The sequence below is a fragment of the Anas acuta genome, chromosome 6 (assembly GCF_963932015.1).
Source record: "Anas acuta chromosome 6, bAnaAcu1.1, whole genome shotgun sequence".
Taxonomy (NCBI): Eukaryota; Metazoa; Chordata; class Aves; order Anseriformes; family Anatidae; genus Anas; species Anas acuta.
In genome coordinates this window covers 31,070,555-31,093,526 of record NC_088984.1, presented here as the reverse complement: position 1 = coordinate 31,093,526, position 22,972 = coordinate 31,070,555, and the positions used below count along the sequence as shown (strand labels likewise).

Below are 22,972 nucleotides of genomic sequence, written 5' to 3'. Positions count from 1 at the left end.
TAAACCCCAGCGCTCCGTCCCTGCTCAGCCTTCCTTCCAAGTGCAGGAGCAGAGGGCTTCAGCAGCCCAAAATCACGCCTCGTGCTCCTTAAATATAAGAGCCAGAGTTGAGCTGCAAATGAAATTAAAAATAATGTTTTAAAAAAGGGAAAACCACAGAGTTACTGCAGAGGCACAAGGATGCCATGCACAGGAAGCGCCCCCCTGGTGCCCTGGTTTCTCCCCATCTCTCTTTTCCCCTGGGTGCCACGTGGGTGGGTACCTCAAGGCAGGTTGTGCTCAGCTAAAACTCAGCCAAGCCCACTGCAAGCCCGCACATTCAAAGCTCCTGTGGTGTTTTCCCTCGGGAAAACTAAGAGGCAAACACCCCAGCACACCTGTGTGTGCATGCAGGTATGGATGTGCATGTGGTAAATAGGTAAGGATGTTCTTTTTTTCCAGAGTAATTCCTCCTAAACCCAAATTAACACGACAACAGCTCCCGATGATTTATGCCGTTATAATAAGCAGCAGCAACCACTTGCTGTTTAGCTGCTGATTAATGTTCCTTATTTACAGCGTGTCCGGCTCAGGTCTGCAGTTTACAATTGCAAACATTGAAGGAGAGTTCAGCTTTTCCTTTCCTCTGGTGTTTTGAGGCCACATCGTAAATCCTGGGTGAGCAGAGCAGCTTTGCCCGCTGCATTTTCACCCACGGATGAGCTTGGCTACAAGCTGCAGAAGCCCTGCACGAAGCGAGAGCCACAGGGGCTGTCCGCTCTTGGCCTGGGGGCCTGGAAGAGGCAGTGTATTGCTCAGTGGGGTGCCGTATTAAAGTGTTGTATGAGCTGATTTCAAGCACTTTGTGAAATTACCTTGTAATTTCAGGAGGTGAAAATTTTGGGCCTCAACCCAGTGCAGGTCCTCATTGCTGCAGCTCCATGCTATTCCCTCATCCTGCCAAACTGTGGTGTGTTGTGTTTTTTTTTTATAAATCCCAGTTTATAACCCAGCCCCGAGGAGCAGGAGGCAGCGTTTAACCCAGCAAACCTCAGGCTGACAGCCGGCGGGGGGTACATAACAAATCTACAAGCTTTGCCTTCGCCACCATCCACCCATGCGTGGCGAAGAGCTGTTTACAGGGTGAAAAAAAAGAAAAAAAAAAGTTGCTTGCTGAGCCTATAATGAGGATTTTCAAATGCCGAAGACGTGGAAAGCAGGTTAAAGGAGCAGCCTCGCTGCCCAAGCGAGGGAGGAGACGGGTGCAGCTGCTCCAGCACATTTGCACCGAGGGTTATCACGGCGCGAAGCAGCGCTCCGTGAGCAAACCCTCCCTGTGCAGCGCTGCGCTCCCTAGGGAAGCCTTCATAATTTCTAGGGAGGCTCTGAAGTCTAATAAAACAATGAATAAAGAAGTCAGCCCGAGCAATCGGTCTCTTCCTCCTTCCCGGGGAGCCTCCGGCTGCCCTTGTTGGGCTGCTCAGGTGCGGCTCTGATTTCCCCAGGTCCTGAAGCGGAACGGGTTCAGCAGCGCCGCAGCCTGCTCTGCGCCGATGGATGGGAATGATGGTAATTGTTAACCTGATTAAGGCAGTGGTCTCAGATTTTGCTCGTCTTACTGACACTGAAGGTGTTTAAAGAAACACTCGAGAAGGGACATATGAAGAGGTATAAGACCCCTGCTGCTGTGCCCCTACCGGTGTCATGCCTTAGGGCACGGTTTAGTGCAGGGTGACGTGAGTTTGTATTAAAATCAGGTCCCCGGGTTATCAACACACACCAGCCCTCAGCCTGGCAGCACAACTGGTGAAGAAGAGTCCCCTTCAGCTTTGCTTTCTCTTTGACAGGATTTTCGATAGGAATTTTTGGGGAGCAAGGTGTGGTCCCACAGCCCTTTGACAGGTTTTGGGGTAACGCTACAAGCCAGGGGCTGCACTCCTGGCTCGCACCAGCGGGGTCTGACTGCTTTGGGGGTGTGATGCTCATGGCTGGGGGTGAAAAGGCATTTTGAGTTCCTATATTTCACCCAGCTCCCCCAGAGGGAGAGCCCGAGGAGAGATGAGACTTACAGGTACGCTGGCGTTCCTAGCATCTCTTAAGGTTTGGATTGAAAATCTCTCTCTGCGTTTTTCTCACCAGTCTTCTTATCCAAGTTCTTATTCTTTCTTATTCTTACTCAAACGCTTCAGCCTCCAGGAAGAGCCTGGCAAACACAGCAACGCCTCCCACTGCTGGCCCTACTGGCTAAGGAAAAACCTCTGGTTAGGGCTAGCATCGCAATGAGGTGAGCAGATATTATTTTCCTGAGAACAACCCAAGTATCCCTAGGCCTGCCTGCTCTGGGCACTTTGCTCTGCCCCGTGCACACGCTGGCTGCAAATCAGCCCCTGCACATTAAAGCACAGGGCTGCGTAAAACCCCTCCAGCTGGCAACCAGGACAGAGATAGCAGAGGGCTGAGAGCTCACCTTGACCTGCTAATGGAGGTAAAAACCTCAATTATTACCCTGTCTTCACTCGGATTTTATTGTGTGTGGTTACCATAAATCCTCCCTCCCGCCCTGAAGATGCACTCTTTTGTTTCTTTTTTTTTTCTGGAGTCAGCAAAGAGCTGATCTCCCTCTAAAAGATGCTTTATGTCTACAAAATGCTTGCTTGTGGTGAAAGACCCGCTGCTTAACATTCAAGAGCCTGCATTAAGCCGGAGCTTGGGGCGGATGATGAGGTTGCTGCCTTGGGCCTTAAAACTTGTGGGAAAACCATCATTTATTTCTCTTATATCCCAGCACGAGTCCCTCAGAATTGTTCTTCCTGGTGACGACCTATTCCCAATCCCCCTAAAAACATTCCCCTTTGGGGTGACTGGGGGGCCTTGCACAGCTCCCCCCGATGCTGTAGGTATTTTGGGGGGGCTGGCGTGGACCCATGTGGCCCCCAAAGCCGGCTGCACCCCAGCACCGTGGAGCTGGTCTCCCTCCCTCATTACCAGCTCTGCGTATGCGAGCAGCGTGAGGAGCAAAGCCAACACTAAGTTAGTGCTGGCCGTGTCCCATACTAATGTTGTTCTTACTATTTCAGTGCCATCTTCCTTATTTCCTCCCTCTCCCTGAACAACTAAATTAATTAGAGTGATTTTTTTTTTTTTTTTATTTAAATACTGTCGTGGAATAATAATCCTGGCAAATTCGTTTTTGTCATTCCCCACTGCTTCTTTTCTCTGTTGCGCTCCCTCCTAATATGCTGTTGATATTTTGTTATAGCTATGCAAGATCACAGCTGTTGTCTGCAAAAAAAAGGGAGTAAAATCACGCTATGTGCTGTTGCCATCCAACAACCATTTTTCTTCCTCCACCAACTCACAAAAAAACAATTCCCCTATTAAGTGCAGGAGCTTACATTTTTTCTTGGCTTGTAGGAAGCCCCAAATCCTCGCAGCAGCTTCGGTGAAGCTGCAGGAACTTAAGGAAGCTGAGGCCCCTGGGACAGGCTGGGGCCCCTTCCTGATCCCAGGGGTGACTTCGCACATTGCAGCAGGTCTGTGGGCACACCAGCTTCTGTGCTTTGCTGGTCATTTGAGTAAAAAACGCTTTGCCTGGACGTGTTTGACCCATGACCTTGCTCACTGACCCAATTTGGGAACAAAACCACTGCTGTGGGTCTCATGAAAGCACACAGCAGTCCTGTTAGGCCCTCAATTTATATTCACAGGGCTGGGATAAATGCTGTTGAGTTTGGCCCTTCTGGGCAGCTTTCCTTGGCTGCCCTTGGTGGCCACTTGTAACGGGGCTGAAGCCAAGCAAGGATCAGGCTTGAGAAGTGCCACGCTCTCATCAGCAGCACAAAGAGATAAACGAAGCAGAGCTGGGACAGAGATTTGAGTCGCTGTCTCCAAGTCCACATCTCCAATTACAAAATTGATTTGAATCCATCTCACAATCCACATAACCAATTATGAAATTCCTCCTCGACTCCCTGGACTTGTTTAGCTATTGCCCTGTGTACACCTCGTGTCTCTAATATTTCAGAGCATTCTTAAATTAAGCCCAGCTGTAGCCCGCGCAGTTCCAATTAACACATACAGGCTGCGCGATCGCTCTGGCAGGGCCCTGTCGCTCCCCGTTGCCTTGAACAAAGGTTATTAGGGTGGCTGAAGTGAGATTGCGTTAAAGAAGTGAGATGAAAAGCTTGTTTTCCCCCCAGACTGCAGCATCCGTCTCTCGCTCACAGAGAGGTGATGTGTGGCAGTACGCAGAGCACTCCTCTGTCCCTTCCAGGGACACCAGGGTCAATGTTTTCAGTGACCTTAACTCCCTCCTCAGACCAAAAAATAGGACTGGGCTCGCTGGCTTTATTGAAAAAGTTGTTTCTGAGCTGTAGCTCTGTATTTCCAGCCACCCCTGCACGCAGAACGAGCTCTCCTTGGGGAGACCGAGGGGTGATGAGAAACCCAGAGCCGGCTCTCAGAGGCAGGATATAATTAGCTTCCACGTCTCTTGTCCTGGAGTCAAGCCTGGAGCATGACCTACCTTGGAAAAGGACAGGTTAAAACGACAAGGCTCTGAAGTGAGATTCTAAGATGGCAAAAAAGATAAATCAGCCTCCGGTGATGTTTTTTACAACGTCCCTGCCAGATGCTTCAAGCCCCTTAACAGTTGTAACTACTTCTCCACAGGTTTCAATTAAATTCCCTTAAGTACGCAAACTTTTGCTTGTTTGGACCAATACCTACAGACTTGATTGCAATAGCAGATGTTTTATTTTTACCTGCAAGTGAAATCGGAGAGTGTATATCATGGCGATGACACATTTCACATGAAGCAGATGTTTCTATTAATGCCAGAATTGGGTGGAAATTCAAAGGATGCTCTTTGCCTTCTTTTTTTAAATTCTATTTTACCCAATTAAACTGCAACTTGCTGAAGTATTCCAATGAATCACTTCCTCTTTTTTTTTGATTAGCAGCCTCTGAAGGGACAAAAGAATAGCTTTGTATCAGTCTCCCTCAATTAAATGTAAAGTACATCTGGACAGAGTCTGAAGATCCATCTTTCACTGGCAGTTGCAAAGCCATCGACATAATAAAATAATACTCTGATTGGTATTACAAGGCTGCATTTAAATCATTGGCATTCAGGCTCTGAGTCCTTTGCAGGGAGCGCAAGCCCTCCATTAGAGAAAAGCTTAATTTTATACTGTGATCTGTGTAAGATATGCAATGAAAATGAGAGGGGGAAAAAAGGAGCTTTTGCAGAGCTGGAGACATAATAATAGGAGCCACAATGAATGTCTGGGCAGCATTTTCAGTTACTTATAAACTGCAGGTGTCAAATACATTCTGGAAAGAAGCTGAATTCCAGTTTTAATTACAGTCAGCAGGTTGAGGAATAATTCAAGGCTTGATAAAACCTTCAATCCATAGCAAAACTCCTCCTGCTATCAGCAAGAAGTTTACAGCAAGATGAAGGAGAAAGTGTGACCTCCTTGCAGTAGCTAAACTCTCTGAACTTCTGTATCCCCCTGTAAAATCCTCAACACCTATTCCTTGCATGATGATTTCAGCAAGCCTCAGCATCAAATGGGAACTAAACTAGCAAAACTCCTCTGATGCTTGGGGTGAGAAAGATGTGTCACTCTGCAGCTTCCACCTAAAGTTTCCCTTGGCTCGAATTAGTTTTGGGGGAAGGATGAGGGTGGGAACAATATCAAACCCCCTGGAAAAAACCTTCCTCTGGTTGGAACTGTGCATGTGAACCCAAAACGGAGTGTCACGTGGGCCCTCCCAGGTCTTCCCAAGGTAAGAATGACCTGGCTGCATTGGCAATCTCTTTTCTTTTACCAGCAACAGTAAATTTGAGCTCCAAGACTAAGCTCATTATGTGCTTTAATAGCACCACATGCACCTGCCCTGACCCAAACGTGAGTCTTTGAGGCTTTGTGGCTCCCACAGATAATGAAATGCAATATTTAACTCTTCTGGCTATTAGTGATTCTGGGGAAAAAAAATCAGGATGTGTGTGCTGCTGTGCTGTACTCAGCTCCTGGGGGTCTGCTGCTCCAAGGTAAGCAGAAGGCTCATTTAAAGCCAGTGGGCAGTCTGTGAAGGAGGAACTAATTGTGCCTTAATGCAGGAAAACAGCCGCTGAGCTACCGGGATGACCACAACGGCGGTGGTGAGGAGGGTCACCGAAATGCAAGCAGAGAGGCAGAGCCTCATGAGAGGGAGGCTGGCAGGGGGGCAGATGCACAGATTTCTGAGCAAGGCTGCTCCTGCCTGGGGGGAATGTGACCTTCTGAAGCAAACATCTCCATACAAAAGGATTCAGGAAATAGTGCTGCTTCTATTCTGCTGCTGCTGTAATGGAGAAGCCCTGGCCACCAGCCAAAAGGACAAGGAAGCTGCTTGGGGTAGAGATCTTCTGTGGGGTACCAGGAGCCAAGAACTGCCTGGGAGCTGAGGACTTACCCTAGGTATTACAAAGAGCTGTAATAAAGCACAGCAAGACACCAGGGGAAGCAGTGACTTCTAAAAGAGTTATATTTGTACTGCCATAACCCACACATGCAGATAAGCTCTATGTCAGTACCGAAGATGGCCCCACCAAAGGCATACACAACTCGCAGTACACAACACCTACGTCCTCACAACACCCCTGTGAGGTAGGGCAGCGCCAGGAACCCTATTTCACAGGTGGGGAACCTGCCAGAACCGAGCAACTTTGCTGTGGTCCTCCAGGAAGTCTGCTGCAGAGCAAGGGGGGGACTGCGGGCTTTCAGAGGGCAGCCACGGGGCTGCTTTTTTGTCAAACAGCCTGCACTGCCACCAGCTCCTCTGCTCTGCCACGGCTATTTCGGCTGTAAGCAAACGGCCATGACCAGCAGGAGCTGGTGATGTTAACTAAGTGCTCACAGGTACAAAAATCATCAGACAACAACAACTGGGGACAAAAAACCAACAGCTGTGGAAAGACCAATCTGACTCGTAACCAAATGCTAGTCTTAAGTGCCTACCGTGTTCCTAGTAACAAAATATGTGCATATTTTAAAAGTACTTTAAGAAAATGTGACTTTTTATGCCTGCCATCCTAGAATCATGGAAAACAGGAAGAGACTGAAAGAACCCTGAGGGGTCATGTCAGGTTTTTTCCCCAGCTTCTGCGATCCCTCGTGGTTGGAGCTCTTCAATAGATGGAGCTGAGGGTGCTGGCTTGGCTGCATGTGTCAGAGCTGTCTGATGTCACATCGGAAGCTACATCCACACCATCAGGATCTGCTTGGTCTTTGGCAAAGTTGATGAAAACCTAGAAGTTTAAAGGGAAACATTCAGTATGCGACAGTGTAAGGAATTTATAATACAAATGAATAAAAAAGAGGAATGGTTGTTCATTTGACTGTGAGCCTGGAGAGAGTGCTTGGGAAGGGATTCACACTGGATTTGAGAATTGCAAAAGTTTGGCTTCTATGGCCTAATGTAAATAAATGGATGCGCACTCCTCTGCTGCTGAATGGACACCCGGGGATGCAGAGGTAGATGTTCCTGTGCAAAACCTAATTGTCCTGCAGCTCATGTTTCTGAAGTACTAGTGAGCTAATACCCCTGTGTGGTAGTTGGTTTTGATCACAGCGTAATCCATCTATATTATTACTTTATAAACCCATCTGTCTATATATAATTGACATCATGCATGCACAGCTGCATATGATATAGATAGGTATACATAATCACACATAACAGTCTCCGTTTGAACAGTACCTAATGAATACATAAAATATTCTTACTGGAACACTATCTGCAATCACATTTGCATACACACAAATCCACGCTGTCCTCCCACAAAACACGACTCGGGGCTTCCTGCTGTTTGTCGGCCCATTTCTCTCACAACCGTGGCCCCTTATTAAAACAATATCAAGGACCTCCTTCCCTCCGCCCCCAGACCTCTGTTCAACAGTTTATAGGATTACAGGGCTTGCAGTTTACTCCTGTCTCTGGGGCAGACCGAATATATCGGATGCTGATGCTCAACAGAATGATTTCTTTTGGGTAGGTCCTTATGGCACCCCTTCAGCTGAGACACGTCCTACAAGATTTTGATGGCAGTGGCAATGTTCTTCCAAGGGAAAATGAACTTGTGATTAAATACAGTACAGGAAAGGGCAAAATCAAGCAAATTTCTGTGACTGGTGGTAAAAATCTGCCATCACAAGGCCTAGCACTGAGTTCTGGGGTGATTCATAATCCTGTTCTTCATCCATGCTCACGAGACTGCTGAAATCAGCATTGGCAGAGGGAAGAACAGATCCTTTATGCTACAGGCAGCTTTCTATGTGCAATTTCCTAGCACCAGCACAGGTATCTCGATGCAGTAGTACTGATAAAGTATCCCCAGGAGGAATATAGATGGAAATCCCTTTCAAAACGTAGTCTATTGTGTGCAGCAGTCCATTATGTGTAACCATCAGTCTACTCCCCTGTTAACAGTTTTAAACGGATGGCCACACATCTTTAATTCCTTACCTCCTCTAGCGTTGTTTGACTCACTGAGAAGTGCCTGATTTTGAAGGCTTCTTTGCTGGCTTCCAGGAGATCAAATATATTTGCTACCCCTCCTGCAGAGACCGGAACGTGGTACTCCACCATGTTGAAATGACGATCCTGCAGGAACAGGAACAATGGGGTAGAGTTAAGAAGTTGCTGCCTGTGTAGAGCAGACAGATTTGATGGCTGTCTGGAGGCATGGAGGAGCCAGACAGTGGGAGAATGAAGGGACAGAGATGCATTCTGTCTTTCTGGTTCCCAAAGGTGAGGAATATTATTGTCTGCTAGTGACCAGTACTTCCCTATTGGGAATTCTTGTAATTTTGTGACTGGGAGATGCTTCACCAGAACTGGAAGCTTGAGGGTCACCAGAGCATTCCCAACTCCAAGTTTGCTGTTGTCATTAATTCAAACATTGGGTTATGGGTGGGATTTGTGACTCTGTTATCTGGTTTTACAGTTATTCAGTTACTGGAAGCACTTGACCATCTCATTACCCACTGTATAAAAAGTGCTTCTCCTCCATGCAGTCAGACTTCAGTGGGACAACTCACAGGGGCCAAGGGTCACCTTGCAGCTGCTTTACAGGATCGCTGCAGCTGTATGGCTGAGGTTACTTAAGCCATCAAGGAACCTGGATGCTCCAGCCCTTGGGCAATGCTGTTGAGGGCTGTAACAAGTGTGTGAAACCCTTAGACTTTAAGAGCATGGATCTCTGTGTACTGCGTGTTGCAAGATGTCTGCCCTGCAAAGATACTCTTGTTTAATATGGAAAGGCTGAGAAGGCATCCCCTGAAAGCAGTTGTCCTGCTTACCTTCAGGCATGTATTTGGAAAGTGTGACTTCATGAATTGTGTCAGTGTCTCTGTGCTAACTGTGTTGCTATTTAAGTGCATCTTCACAGTGAATCCTCTTCCAAACCTAGGGGAGAAAGAAAATCACAATTAACACAGTAGGAAAGAGAAACAGATAAAGAAAATCCTTTGAGAGTGCTGCACAGCCTCTTTGGGGAAATCTAATGCAGGCAGAGTGCAGCTTGAATGGGGTCAGGGTTGTTAACCTGGAGTGAATCTCAATAAGAAACTGAGCTATTGTGATAACTAACGAAATCAAAGCTCAACCCCAACATGCATTTTACATTTTCAGCAGTGAACAGATTACTTTGGGGAACACATCTCTTGGAAAAAAAGGCTGTGAGAGAGCAGAAACCGCATAAGTTAACAGAATTTCAATGGTATAGTAGGGAACATAAAATAGAAAATTGCTTATTTTGATGCCCTGTTAACAAAGGTCTGATGTCCAGAGCCCTCAAAGCTGTGTGCTAGTAACTCCACATGCCAATCAGTAGAAGTGAAATTGGTACACTTTACTGACCTGCTCTTGATATGCTGCAAAGAGCCAATGCACTGAAAACTCCCATTCACCATAATAGCCAGCCTGGTACAGAGGGCTTCACATTCCTCCATGCTGAAAAAACAACCAAGAAACTTTAATAAGTCATCAAGAAGGCATAAATAAAATAGTTCTTTGGTGATCAGAGAACATTACTGCATCTTCCCTAGAGTACTGAAGTGCTGCGAGTCTATGTGGGCACCCCCATTCAGCCCCAGCAAACCCCCAAACCTGTTATAGCTCAGCGCCCTGAAATTCTGCAAGAAGCAATCAAAATTCTGGAGGGTGGACCTCTCCACAGCTCCTGAAGACCCTGAAACTGGAAAGAAAGCCAAACCACCCCTACCTGTGGGATGTGAGTATCACTGAGCATTTGTTCTGCACTTCCTCACTGATGATTTTCCAAAGGTGGCGTTTAGCATTTGGATCCATTCCAGAGCTTGGTTCATCCTATCGGGAAAGACAGGACTAAATGTAATGCACTCAAGATCTTATCTTCCCAAGGCTTGTCCTATTTTTAGCTTCATCATTAGTGTTACATTTGCTAATAAGGACCCCCAGGTGAGCTGCCAGCAGTACAAATCAGGGAGAAGGATACTCCTGAACTGCACTATGGTTATGGCTGAGACATCCCAGGCTTCCTTCCTGCAAAAGCAAGTCAGTTTAAAACTTCCATCCTCACTGTCCTTGGGAACTGCCCAGCTCTGCTGGTGACTGCGGGGGAAACTCCCAAGCCCCCATCAGACCCTGATGAACTGAGTGCCTGTGGTAACGCAATCTAAGATCAACCTGATAAAACAAGTCTTGAATTTCTCTATTTACATAGACAATAAGCCAGCGATGAAAGACAATATATTGTCTCCCGTTTCATGCATTGCTGATAAAATTGATAGCCAGCTTTCCATCACCAAATTGTTATTGTTAAGGGTAATGTGTTATATGAGGCAGAAAAACAGCTCGGGTTCATGCAGCAGTCAGTATGGAGGAAATTTCCCCACCTTCTCTTTTTATTGAGATTTTATATGTTGCAAAACCAGCTGAGGGGCTTGTGTGGTCAGAAGTAAAGGCAGAAGTGTAGGGCTGGGTATGTGTTTGAGCAAGGGAGGTTTAAGTCCACTTAGGCAACAAGGTTAACACTGGGAAACCTGCCCAAAGAGCACTGAACACATCCAAAACACAAGTGAAAAACTGCACAAAAAAGATGTATTTCAGCAATGGCATATCTCATGGAAGAGCTGGAAAGTTTGAAGTGAAAGAAAAAAGGGGAAGCCAAATCTAGAAAAAACTGTTTTATGTTCTAATCTTGAAAGTTGCTCCTTTGCTCTCCTATTTATTTGCAGCTTTGGATGCTGCTTTTCTTGCAAGACTACACAACGTAGTCAATACACAAAAATGAGAGAGAGCTGGGAACAAGGGAAATTTAACTGGCAAACAGAGGGCCTAGTTTTGACCTCTGAAAGATTTTAACAGAGAAACTGGCACTCACCACTCCCTTATACCCTCAGAGAAAATGTGGGTGCTTGCTGGAATCTAAACTTTCCTTGGATGCACATGTTGTAAGGCTAATTTATTCCATATGGACATTTGGGGAATGTCCTGCAGGCCATGTCTAAGAAGGTTTCATTAGACTGCTCAGGTTCCCCTGCCAGCCCAGAGATCTGCTTAGTTCCACCCACCAAGGCTCCCATTTCTCACCAGCAGCAGAATAGATGGATTCCCAATGAGAGCCAGGGCAGTTGACAATTTCCTGTTGGTGCCATAACTGCACATAGAGGTGACTCGGTCTTTGTAGGCCATCAAATTCAGCCTGTGGAGAAGCTGGAGTACAATCTACGGGCAAAAGAGAACTGATTTCACAAGAGTGCCCAGGAATTAATTACCACACACACACCTACAGTGAAATACTAATTAAGTCAATGTAAAAGCTCTTGATAACAAGAAAATGCTTTAAGCCAAGCCCTAGTGTTACTCACTCCTTTGATCTCTCTCTCTGGAATGCCATGGAGCCTAGCATAGTAATACATGTGTTCTTCTACCGTCAGCAAGTCATCCAGGGCATCTTCCTGAGGACAGTAGCCAAACAACGACCAGTGTGCCTCGCTGATGTCATTCAAGGACCTGTGTAAGGAAGTCAGCAAATCAGTTTAAATGCAGTGAATTGCCAATGCACTTTAGAATCAGATAGCAGAGATAAAAACCCTTTCTCCTGCTTCCTACCTCCTCCCCAGCCCTGGAAGAGAAATACTATGAATTTGCAGACTTTTAGTTTTCAGGCCCTCAGTTCTGCAAAAGAAGAGCTGTATCTGTGAGCCACAGTGGCTAGTACTTAAGTCTCCAATTACCACCAGCCCTTCAGATAGCATAGCTGCCACCAAGCCCACTCCTGTTAAACAGTGCTTGGAGATGGGTCCTTCTGGGCTCCAGAAATGGAAGATCTGAGGATCTAGATGGGATGAATGGAATGAAGTGGAAGAAACACCACTGAGAACAGCAAAGCTACAACAGCAAATTACAACGCTAAGGAAGCAAGTATGCTATCTTCAAAGGATTAAGTTCCCTGCCTTTTTCGTTTTTGCTCTGCCTTGAATGTTTAGTTTTGTTTCAGACTTTAACTTTTTTTTTTCTTTGTCATCCAGCCTTATAAAAAATTTCCAGGCTGATCTGCTCACGCGCCTTCCCCTGAAATCACATCTCCATACCCAGAGTGATCCTGGACCCGCAACCTGCCGCTGGATGCTCCGATATCGCCTGTCAGCATCTTAAATATGGTCGTCTTCCCAGCTCCGTTCACACCAAGCAGGCCGAAGCACTGGGTTGTGGGAAAGAAAGGTAGAAATGTAACCACGCTGTATTTATAATGCAGAAATATTGCACTGAGACGAACGCTCGGTGCAGCTTGTCACTTCTTTCCTCTGGACCCTTGAGCAAGATGAATTGCAAGAGAGGCAGAGATACTCGGAGCGTACAAACGTTATAATGGAGGTTGTTTATGGTACAATATACCGCAGCTTTTATTAGGATCGTTTGTTTAATATGGTGAAGAATCAAGGACGTGTCTCTAATAGAGTCATTCCTTTTACTGCAAGGTGCATTTTTGCAGCGAGCTCATCTGACAGGCCAAATCCTGATCATCTCATTTGTGCAAAACATCCCATTGACAGGAACAGAGCTATTCATAGGGATGAGGTGAGTGAGGTTTGTCCTGTCATTGGTAAAACCTTAATGCGACACAAGATTTTCTTCAAATAATCTCACTAATGCACTACATTAATAAGATTAAGAACTGGCTCCCTGTAGTGCAGTTCAGTATCTCATGCTAAAATCCATGTTTTATTGCTGAGGTTGGAGATATGCAGTTGTGTGTCGCATAAGCAATAACCATTGTGCCGATAATTACTGTTATTTTGCTATCATTATCACAGACCAGCTGATCTGAAAACCCTCGTGTGCTGGGCCCTGTCCAGAGGCTCAGCATCCATCCAGAGCCTGTGCACAGCCTGCAGTGATCAGTAAGGAATGGCACCCCAAGCCCCACCAGCACCGGGATGACTTTTGCCAGGAGTTAGAAGCCTCAATGCCTGTTGTGGTTTGGAGACATTCTCTGCCAGAAAGAACAGTGGCCACATTGCCCACGTGAAGCTGCTGTCTTCCTGCCCAGCCCCACACTGTCCCATCCACAGTTCCTGTTTCTAGGACCTTCAGCTCGGTGCTTGGTGTCCCAAATCTACCAGGAGCCTTTAGTTACTACTGGAACTCCAAGAATTAATATATAGTAAGTGCACGATGAAGGAAGGAAAAAAATATCAGAGCAAAGCAAATCATTCCGTTAGTACTGGGACAGTGGCGAGGACTGGGAGAGAAGATGATGGTGGGACTTTGGATCTGTCCCTGTGTCCCTCCCTGTAGCCTTTCCCCCGGCTTACCTCTCCAGCAGGAATCCCCAGGCTGATGTTTTTCACAGCCACAATGCGTTTGTGGGGAAGGTGGTAGATCTTTGTCAGGTTCTGGAGCTGTACCACGTCGAAGTCAGCTTTGCCGGACTCTACCCGGTTCCTCTCTGCCTGGACATCCCCATCCTCTTCAGTCACAGGCAGCAGAAGCAGTGCTTTGCCATGCACTCTGTCAAACAGGTATCTATGGGGAGGGAACAGGGGCTGTTACCCTCTGGAAATCACGGACAGTAGGGGTCTGTGTGTTTGGGATACTGAGAAGCCCTCCTGCGAGACCCTAGAGCATGCAAATACACACAGGTATGCAGTTTCTATTCTCTTTGCTCCCCTAAGGCATTTAAAAAAAAAAAAAAAGTGTTATCTTTCTGCCTCATTTTTTCTCTCATTCAGGAAATATTCTGAGCTGGAGCAGGTCCTGGCCACGCTCATGGTGCAGGGCACAGGTTCTTGCTCCTCACCGGAAAAAGATGGGGAGATTCAAACTGAGGAGGACCTCAGTGGACTCACTTCTCTCACCAACCAGCTGAACATCAGCCCACCAAAGCCAGAGCCCTGAAACGGGGGCAACAGGCTGAGCCAGCAAGGATTAGGAAAGGACTCCAGTAACCTATACCTCTATTAGTTGATTGCTGTGTCAGAGAAAACTTACTCTGTGTTTGCAGAGCATTTCGGAAATTTATGGGCTGAATAATCAACAACGATGGCGCGAGAGCCCAGAATAGAACCACTGAGTGCTGGCTCTGTCCATTCTTACCACGAGACTCCAGATGTTACTTACTGTAGTACGTTGTTCCAGACCTTCTGAATCAACCTGTCGTGAACTGTCAGACGAATGGCAAAAAACACGGTGCCCTGGATAAACATGGCAAACAGCTTGGATGTGGTCTTGTCCAGCTCAAAGGTTTTGTCAGGGTAGTCCACTCCGTAGGCTTTTAAGAAGCCCAGCAGAGCCTGATCCTGCGACAGTTCAATCAGGCCATAGCCAAAGCAAAATTGTGGAAACAGAAGGAACACATGCCTTAAGTTTTCAGCAAGATCATGCAAGCCCTGGAGGAAAAAAAAAATAAGAAAAATAAGAAAAAAAAAAACAAAAAAACAGCAGAGTCACTATCTTTATTCATAGAATAAATTCATAGGTTTCACTGTGTGACTGAAGTGTAACAATTACATTGGGATTTGCTTGTGTCTCAGAGCAGAGATAAATTGAGAGCAAAGAGCTCTGGAGACAGCTTGTTTCACAGACACAAGGTCAGAGAAGTCAAGAGGCTGTGATCACCCATAGTAAGTAGCATCCAGTTCCTGGAGCAGCCACCTCACCCGGTGCATGCAAGCAGCCAGAAACCCACCTGTGAGCCAGAGCTGAGCCCTGCAATGGAGCTGCACTGCCCAAAATTATTGTTGCTGTACCAGCCCACTGCAGAGCATGGACTGTTCCCCAGTCTCGCTCCTCTGGAGCGCTGTCCTATCAGGTTTTCTTGGAAAAACATCTCCATAAAACACAAGATTTGGCACTAATAGACATAAAAGGGCTTTTCCAGTTAATTCATGGCAAAGGAGCCAAGTGCACAGCCTAACTGTTACGCACTCTCGTATGCAGAGATTTGGTACATCTCTAGCAGAAGAAAGGATTAGTACACGCTGCAAAGTGGAGGGGCAGTAAATTAGCATGGGGAGAGGCTGACTCCCTGCCTCTGGAGCACAGAGAGATAAAACCAGATTGTATTTTTACATCCCTAAAATCCAAGGGGTTGCTTAGCAAGCACTATCCACCTAGAGAGCAAAATCCAATGCAGCTATCATTTTACAAAGCAATTGCCATTTATGTAAAAGAAAAAAAAAAAAAACAACATCTAGATATAAGGTGTACATTTTAAGATTTTATCCCACCGATTCCTAGGGATATCTCTATTTAAGAAAAGGCTTGACTTTAGGGAATCATCACTGTCTCAGAGTCATTTTTCATCCTTGCAGGGAGAAGATTGCGTTACAGATCTAGCTGACAGACAGCTGGTGCTGGGCTTAATGCAGCACACTTCACACTCAGGGCAATCAAATCTAGTCATCACTCTCTAGTTTGTACGGCAAGAACTTAGCAATGGTTGAAGTTCCTGTCAACCTCGTATCAAACATCCATGCCCACTTCCTGCCCTTCTCTGCACGGGCAGTTTTTGACCTCTCTTTTTATATTCTTCCCTCTGTCACCATCCTGTCCATCTTTGCTGGGGGAGCAGATTTACACAGACAAGCAGGATTCTTATTTGATTCATGTCCTGTCTACAGGAAAGCCCATGAAGTCCTGCAACTAACATCCTCTGCTTGGAATACCTTCCATATCTCGAAACCAGCCAGGTTTAGGACATGATCAAACCCACCAAACTCAACAAGAAGTGTCCTGTCGTTCTGCTCAGGGCTTGCTATTAGTGGGGCTCCTACCTGGTCTGTGGCCTTTTCCTGGGAGAGCAGAAACACAACCGAGTGCGTGATGATGGTGTTGATGCCAAAGAACAAGTTGACGCAGACATAAACGATGAAGGCCATTCCTGTCTCTTTGAAGAACCCAGCCAGCAGGTACATCCATGAAAACGTTGCATATCTATAAATTGCCAACAGCACAAAGAATACTCCACTGATTAAAAGAGCAATTGAAAACCAACAAGTAAAGATCTCAGACAACATAACTGTCTTGGCATGTGACTAGCTTTCCATATTACGGGATTGCAAGGGAGGAAAAATGGTTTTGTATCTGTTAGAATTTGGAGAAGAAGTTTGTGATAGAGGCTTTGAACATGTAGCCCTGATTGAAAGCAGACAGACTGGGCCTGGGGGATTTAAAGCCAGGAAGACCATTTTGCTAACTTTTCTTGAATTTTTCTGTGTTTCTCCTTCCCTTGTTGATTTTGAAATGTTTCCGTATCAAACTTTGCAATCGTTCAGTAAATATATGCTTGCAGCCCAGGCTATCAGTGTGAACTTGCATATTTTGTACCCTCACACAGATTTTGCTTTGAATAAAGCAGGAATGACAATAGCTTAGCTCACTGTTCCTGGAAGGAGTCACCACTTCTAAAGTGAACACTGAAGAAGAAAGCCCACGTATTCCTCTGTTGGATCCCAAATCACAGCAGCCTGCAATATCCAGTTCCTCACTCTGATATTTAAATAGCTTCTCACTTACCCGAAGAGTAGCAACAGAAGAAATACTGCCAGTAAGTTATTGTTGTAGCAGAAAGCTGGTATCTGGAAGGATGAAATAACTCCTACTGAGAGTCCAATAGGGACCATAAAAAGTACCTGTACAATGATATTAAAAAGATGTTATTAGGATGGTAATTCTTATGCATTTTTCTAGAACGATATGAAAGCAGCAAAGTCAGAATTTGTTCCCACCATTGCAGCTTAGGTTTTCTAGGAGAAATCAAACACAACTTGGGGGGTCTCAGTCCTCCTGAAACCCTAGGGAGTCTTCCATATAAATCCTGCAAAGCCACTTTGAATAGGCTAAATGTAAAAAAAAAAAAAAAAAAAAATACCCTTTGTGGTTTCTGTTAGCCTTGCACTTCGTTGCTTTCTATAAATCTGGTCTCCATAATGTTGTGTCAAGCTATGGCCTACCATGCATCTGCCTTGAGAGGATCCTCTCTTCCTCAGCTTTGGGATTTAAAAGAATTGACTGGTGGGGAGTGCTGGATTAGTTGCAGCCCACTGAATAATGATTGTGGCAAGGATTCTGGGGATTTTTCCACAGGCTAATTTACAAATATGCAGTGCTGGAGCAAGGGCTTGGACTGAGCAAATAGAAACACCATCTGCCCCATTCTCCAGCCCCCGTGCCATGACTCAGGGATGGTGTGCCAAGCCAGACTGAGGCCACAGCTCACATTCACCAGAGGATTGAGGCCTTAGCCCTCACTGCATCAAAGAGGGGCTGGCCACCCAGATACCCTTGCAGAATTCCTGTTTTCAGGAGCTGAGGTTATTGCTGGGACTTTAGGCTCTAGAAAAATGCACTGATGGAAACCCATGGGATATGTGGAGCTGGTCACCATTACAGCACAGGTGGCAGTGCCAAAACTCCAGAGCAGAGACAGTCTGCACTTGCAGATTTCTAGCTATATGAAGGTTTGACATCGTGCACCGAAGGTAATTCATAAGACACAAAGCACTTTAGTCTACAGACACTGTGCATATTTATCCTCTTAGCAATGATTTCCAGCAGTGCTATTAACCCTCTTTACCATGAGGAGACTAAACTTCAGGCAGTACAAGAACATGCCTATACCACATAATGCAGCACAGGGCTGGGGAGCTCAACTATCTATAAGAACAGAGTGGTAAATCTATACAGCGCAGTGCAGCACTGGAGAAAGCCACTTGCTCACATCCTGGAAGGCATAGAGCTGCATTAGTAGCTCTTCTTAGCTTAAAAACCTTTATAACAGATAATCTTGAAGAGAGCATTCAACCCAGCAATGGATTTTTGCCCAACAGAGGACTGTCAGCTGTGAGATGTCTGCTAATGTCACACCCTGTGGTCCCAGGGTTTCCAAAATGGCTGTAGCCTCAAGCCCCAAATCCTTACCCGAGACGCATAAAGCCTGCGTGACAACTCATCTAGCCCTGCAAGCTAACCAAAAAGCAGCCTGCTGCTTGCATGCTAAAATTGAAATCAAGCTCTGGCCTGTTCTATGCTGCTCTTGTATAAATGTGCTGAGTGTTTTGCATACACTCGAGAGAGAAGGAATGCCTTTGCTTAGCAAAATCCAGTGTTGCGGTTCACATTTAATCGTCTTCAATGCCTTTGAGAACAATTACTACATAACACACTTGGTAGTGATAATATTAATAAGTCTAGGCAACCAACTTTAAATAAAGAACATTTTTCCCCTCCTGCTGCTGAATGCTACTCTTGATGCATTTAAGAACGTGAATTATTTACCAGATCATAAACGAAGTTAGTCACCCAGTAGCTTGTCATCCCCATGCCTGAAATATGCTGCAGTTGCTTGGCTTTGGTTTGATGTTCTTTCACCACATATAGCACGAAGCTTGCGGTTGTGATAGAGTAGCCAACCAGAACTGACATTGAAACTATGATATCGAGTAAGCTGTTGAGCCTGGGGAGAAAGCAGAGAAAGATGTATATGGTGAGTCAAAGTAGAAGACATCCCTCATCACATTGTTAGAGTTCAGAAACAAAAAGGGCCTGATGGGGTGCCAGCGTCTTTTGCTGGTGTTTATTATTATGCCTAGCAAAAAAGGACTCACAACACTGAGTCGAGACAGCCACAGCATCAGTTGGAAAGGCCAAAAGGAAAATTATGTAATTAATATACCAATATTAATTACATGAATGCCAATATGCACAACAATGTGATACTGTAACCGTGACCTCCAGATTTAAATGGCATTCTGCAAAAACGCCCTAGCAGGAATCATCAGCTCTGTGGCATGCAGGATCCTACTCATGCATAAAGGTAATGAAGGCAAGGATGGGAGCAGTTTCCACATTTGGAGGGAGAGATTTAGTAATTTTGGCTGCTTTATGGTTTTCAAGAAACTGGTTTGCTTCTTTTGAAGCTAAACAATTCAGGCATCGGCCAAATGAATCTTCTTACATTACTTGTTCTTGACTCTGTCCTCCAGGATATGGGTGAGCTGATAAGAAAATACCTAAAAAGAAACAAAAAGAAAATAAATTTAAAATGCAGCTAGCTTAAAGTTTCTTCCCCCAGCTCTTGAGATTGGCAGTAATACAGAAAACTAAGTAGAGAAGAAAAGCAGACCAAAAGTTGTTTTTGCTCTATCATCTTGGTGTGACCTTGGGCAGGATTTTGAATGTCCCCATTTTTCCTATGACTTCATGTTGCTGCTCAGCAGCTGTGAAATTCAAACCCTAGGCCTCGTTTCTGCATCTGTCTAACGTTAAAGGCTGTATCACTCACTTCAGCAAGAGCATTCCAACACCTAAAATTAGGCATATGTTTGTGGGCCCATGTATTTTAGGTTAGATTCTTCAACACTGATGCATTTAAAATTGGTGAATATGTTTCATTTTAGAGCTGCTGCTTGATGATCTCACTGCATTTCATTTTTTATTTTATCATGAGAAACAAATCATTCCCTACTGCCTTTCTCCACAGATATTACCTTCCTATAAAATATGTTTTTACCTATACGGGGTTCTGTTGAGAAGCTAGCATTAACCCAAGTAAGCTATGGACACGTTTGTCCTCAGTTTGACCATGAGTTAATTCTGAACAAGTCTGTCTTATGCAGCTAAACAAAAAACAAAGACAAAACCAGAGCATTTTATTCAAAGGAACTAGTTAACATTGCTTTGTTCAGAGGCAATTTGTGCCCATAAAACCAGAGTTTTTTTTTTAACAGGAGGAGTAACCTGGGGGACTCTGGTAGGCCGGTTCCAACCTCCAGTGAAAGTCAGTGCCTTGGTCACACCGAAATGACAGCTCAGTCTCTATGGCTCCAGCACCCAAGAAAGGTTTTAGGCCAAGTTTGTGTCCAAAAATGAGGTTCTCTATCTGGACTTAGGCACCTGAATAAATGCCTCAGTTCTCAGTGGGTGCTGGTTGCTATTAAAGGCAAAGAGATTTGCTAGCACACAGCACCTCTGAAATGTAAGCTCCTTAGTGCCCGACTTCGGGCAGCTGTAAAAGGAAGGACAATCTTGGGCTATTTTCCCGAAGAAGGAACACTCTGACTCAGGGGCCAGCAAGGAGGAAACTGTGGTTTTAGGTGACCAACTGCCATACTGAGCAAATAAATCTGCAAGGGAAGATTTCCCAGGAAATTCATTTCCAAAGGGAAAAAATCCTCAGCCTTGTCATGAGCGAGCAAAATGAAATTAAAATCTTGGGCTGCTGATAAAACCCCATAAACAGACAGGAAATGTTTCCCTTCTCTAAAAGAGAGAGAGAGAAAGATACTGTCTGTCTAATCTGTTAATGCTCCACTATAAAGCCATTTTCCTTTGCTGAAGCTTAGGCTAGAAGTCAGAATTTCCATTTCAATGCTTTCTCTTTTTTGTTGGTTGGGATTGAGAGAAGAGAAAGCACAATATACATAAGTCAAAAGCTATTATGACTTGCTTAGTGACAGGGTAAAAAGCTCTTCATGTATTTTTAAAAAAAAATATACACTAAGTCAAACCTCTAAAGCAGGACTGGCACCTCTTTCAAACTGCTGAAACGACAACACACTTTTATCTGGCCATTTCAATGCTTCTTAAACTGTCATTTATTTGTCACAAAAACAAATAGATTTAGCTGCCAGGGACGTACCACATGGACCGTCTGTTCAATTGTATTTCAAACTGGATTTACACTACCCCGGGGGAGCTATCCTCGTCCATTCATTTTATTTTCCCCATTCTATGGATCAGATCATTAGTGGGAAGCGGAGAATTATCTGCCTGGTCATTTACTACTGAGCATTTCGTTCAGAAAAAAAGACACACACACAGCAGGACAGACGGAATAAAAACTGCTGCTATTCTCTCCCACTGAATATTGTTATTTTGCTGGTATCAAACTTTCCCTGTGCAAACTTTCTGACTGTTCACATGAGCCTTTCGTCCCACTACCACATGCGTTGGGAATACAGAGATGGGGCGAGCATCACTGCTCAATAATTCAGCTGCTTTGGGAAGTGCCTGCTGCTGGAAGCACACAGCTCAGGTCTCCTCTCTCTGCACCCTGGCAGGGGCTGCGGCTTTGCCACGTGCTTTTGCAGTGCATACTGAAGAGCTTGAAACTTCTGACCTCAAGGGCATGCTGCGATCTCAAAGGTACAGGCCTTTATTTTAGGACAGGGGTAGAGACAAGGCGCTGGTTTTGCTTGTTGTGAGGGGACTCGCAGTGCATCAGTATGTGGAGGTGGGAAGAGAGATGTGCTGCTTCGACTTGCAATCGGCACTCTGCTGTGCCTTGGATTCATGGCATGGCACTGAAGGCTTCAGAGCAGGTGCCTTCTCCCTTATAGTTAAATTCAGACACATCATCGAGGAGTAGTCTTATGAGCTAAGTGACACTGTCACCTATCTTGCTGTCACCTGAAACAGCCGGCATCAGAGATGAGGGGGGCTTGGCATGGCCATGACATGGCTGGAAGGGCACCGTTTGTCACAGAAAATCAGCTGGGGGGGCATTCTGCACACAATCGCTACTCTTGTCAGGTCCAATACACCTCTGTATAAGGCTTCTCAAAATGACATCCATAAAAACCTTCCCCTCTTCTCCCTGCACCCCTCCATCCCCAGGGACAGGTGTACACACACAAACATATTCATGCCCGTGCTGCACCCTGAACATAGGCTAACCAGCAAACACTAAAATAAGGTACCCAGGTTTGTCAGCAGCAATTTGGGTTCTGCATTTCATTACTGAGAAGAAACTATGAGAATTTATGAGCCCAAATGGGCTACTAATGCTCCTTGGGACCTGTGTGCTTCATGCGTGAGAGGAAAAATAGAGCTGAAAATGATGTTTCTCACTTAATCTCACTCTCTCTCGTTCACACTCAAAGACAAACATACACATACCCACACATCTCGAGCTGCTCTCAGCAGAAGGGTGAAATATTAAAATTAACTAATCGAAACCACCCATGGGGATGACCTAAAGTAGCCTTTCTGTGCATAACTAACAGGCACCTAACAAAAGATAGCTATTTCAGTACCATAATGAGAAGCAATAAATCCAATAGCAACCGTTGCCAGTTTTTGGATGAAGAAGTATTTTATGTAGAAGCTGGGGTCTTCCCTATCCAAGTCCCCTGAATCTTTGACAAAGGCACATAAAATATGCCTTATTCACGTTTTTCAATTCTGTTTTTAAAGGAATCTGCATCATTTGGAATTCAAAAAATGGCCTCACTGAAGTCAAGGTAAGTGCTGTCATTGATTTCAACACAACCATGATATTCCCCGAGTTGGGAGAAATTATCTGTTCATGTGAAGGGCCACCTACCATAACTGGAAGACTCATTTTTTGGCAGATTAGCTCGAAGAATGAAGTTGTTCAAGCTGTTCAGATAGGCTGGAAGGCTGTGATAACCTTCGGGATTATACCACACCTGCACAGAATTGAGAAATTGAAACA

The 22,972-nt window shown here is 45.3% G+C and overlaps 1 protein-coding gene across 3 annotated transcripts in view; it reads right to left on the bottom strand.

The window, feature by feature from the left end:
- Window positions 1–4,715: 4,715 nt before the first annotated feature.
- ABCA12 (ATP binding cassette subfamily A member 12) overlaps window positions 4,716–22,972 on the bottom strand; it is a 109,048-nt gene continuing 90,791 nt past the window's right edge. For all 3 annotated transcript variants that reach the window (XM_068686315.1, XM_068686313.1, XM_068686316.1), the window contains 15 exons: window positions 22,841–22,946; window positions 19,472–19,526; window positions 18,793–18,970; window positions 17,032–17,147; window positions 16,290–16,449; window positions 14,635–14,903; window positions 13,830–14,040; window positions 12,606–12,715; window positions 11,880–12,024; window positions 11,602–11,736; window positions 10,253–10,356; window positions 9,889–9,981; window positions 9,330–9,435; window positions 8,494–8,631; window positions 4,716–7,276 (listed from right to left, as the gene is read on the bottom strand). In XM_068686315.1, coding sequence (XP_068542416.1) covers window positions 7,157–7,276; window positions 8,494–8,631; window positions 9,330–9,435; window positions 9,889–9,981; window positions 10,253–10,356; window positions 11,602–11,736; window positions 11,880–12,024; window positions 12,606–12,715; window positions 13,830–14,040; window positions 14,635–14,903; window positions 16,290–16,449; window positions 17,032–17,147; window positions 18,793–18,970; window positions 19,472–19,526; window positions 22,841–22,946 — 2,046 coding nt within the window. In that variant the 3' untranslated portion in view covers window positions 4,716–7,156. The remainder of the gene's footprint in view (window positions 7,277–8,493; window positions 8,632–9,329; window positions 9,436–9,888; window positions 9,982–10,252; window positions 10,357–11,601; window positions 11,737–11,879; window positions 12,025–12,605; window positions 12,716–13,829; window positions 14,041–14,634; window positions 14,904–16,289; window positions 16,450–17,031; window positions 17,148–18,792; window positions 18,971–19,471; window positions 19,527–22,840; window positions 22,947–22,972) is intronic.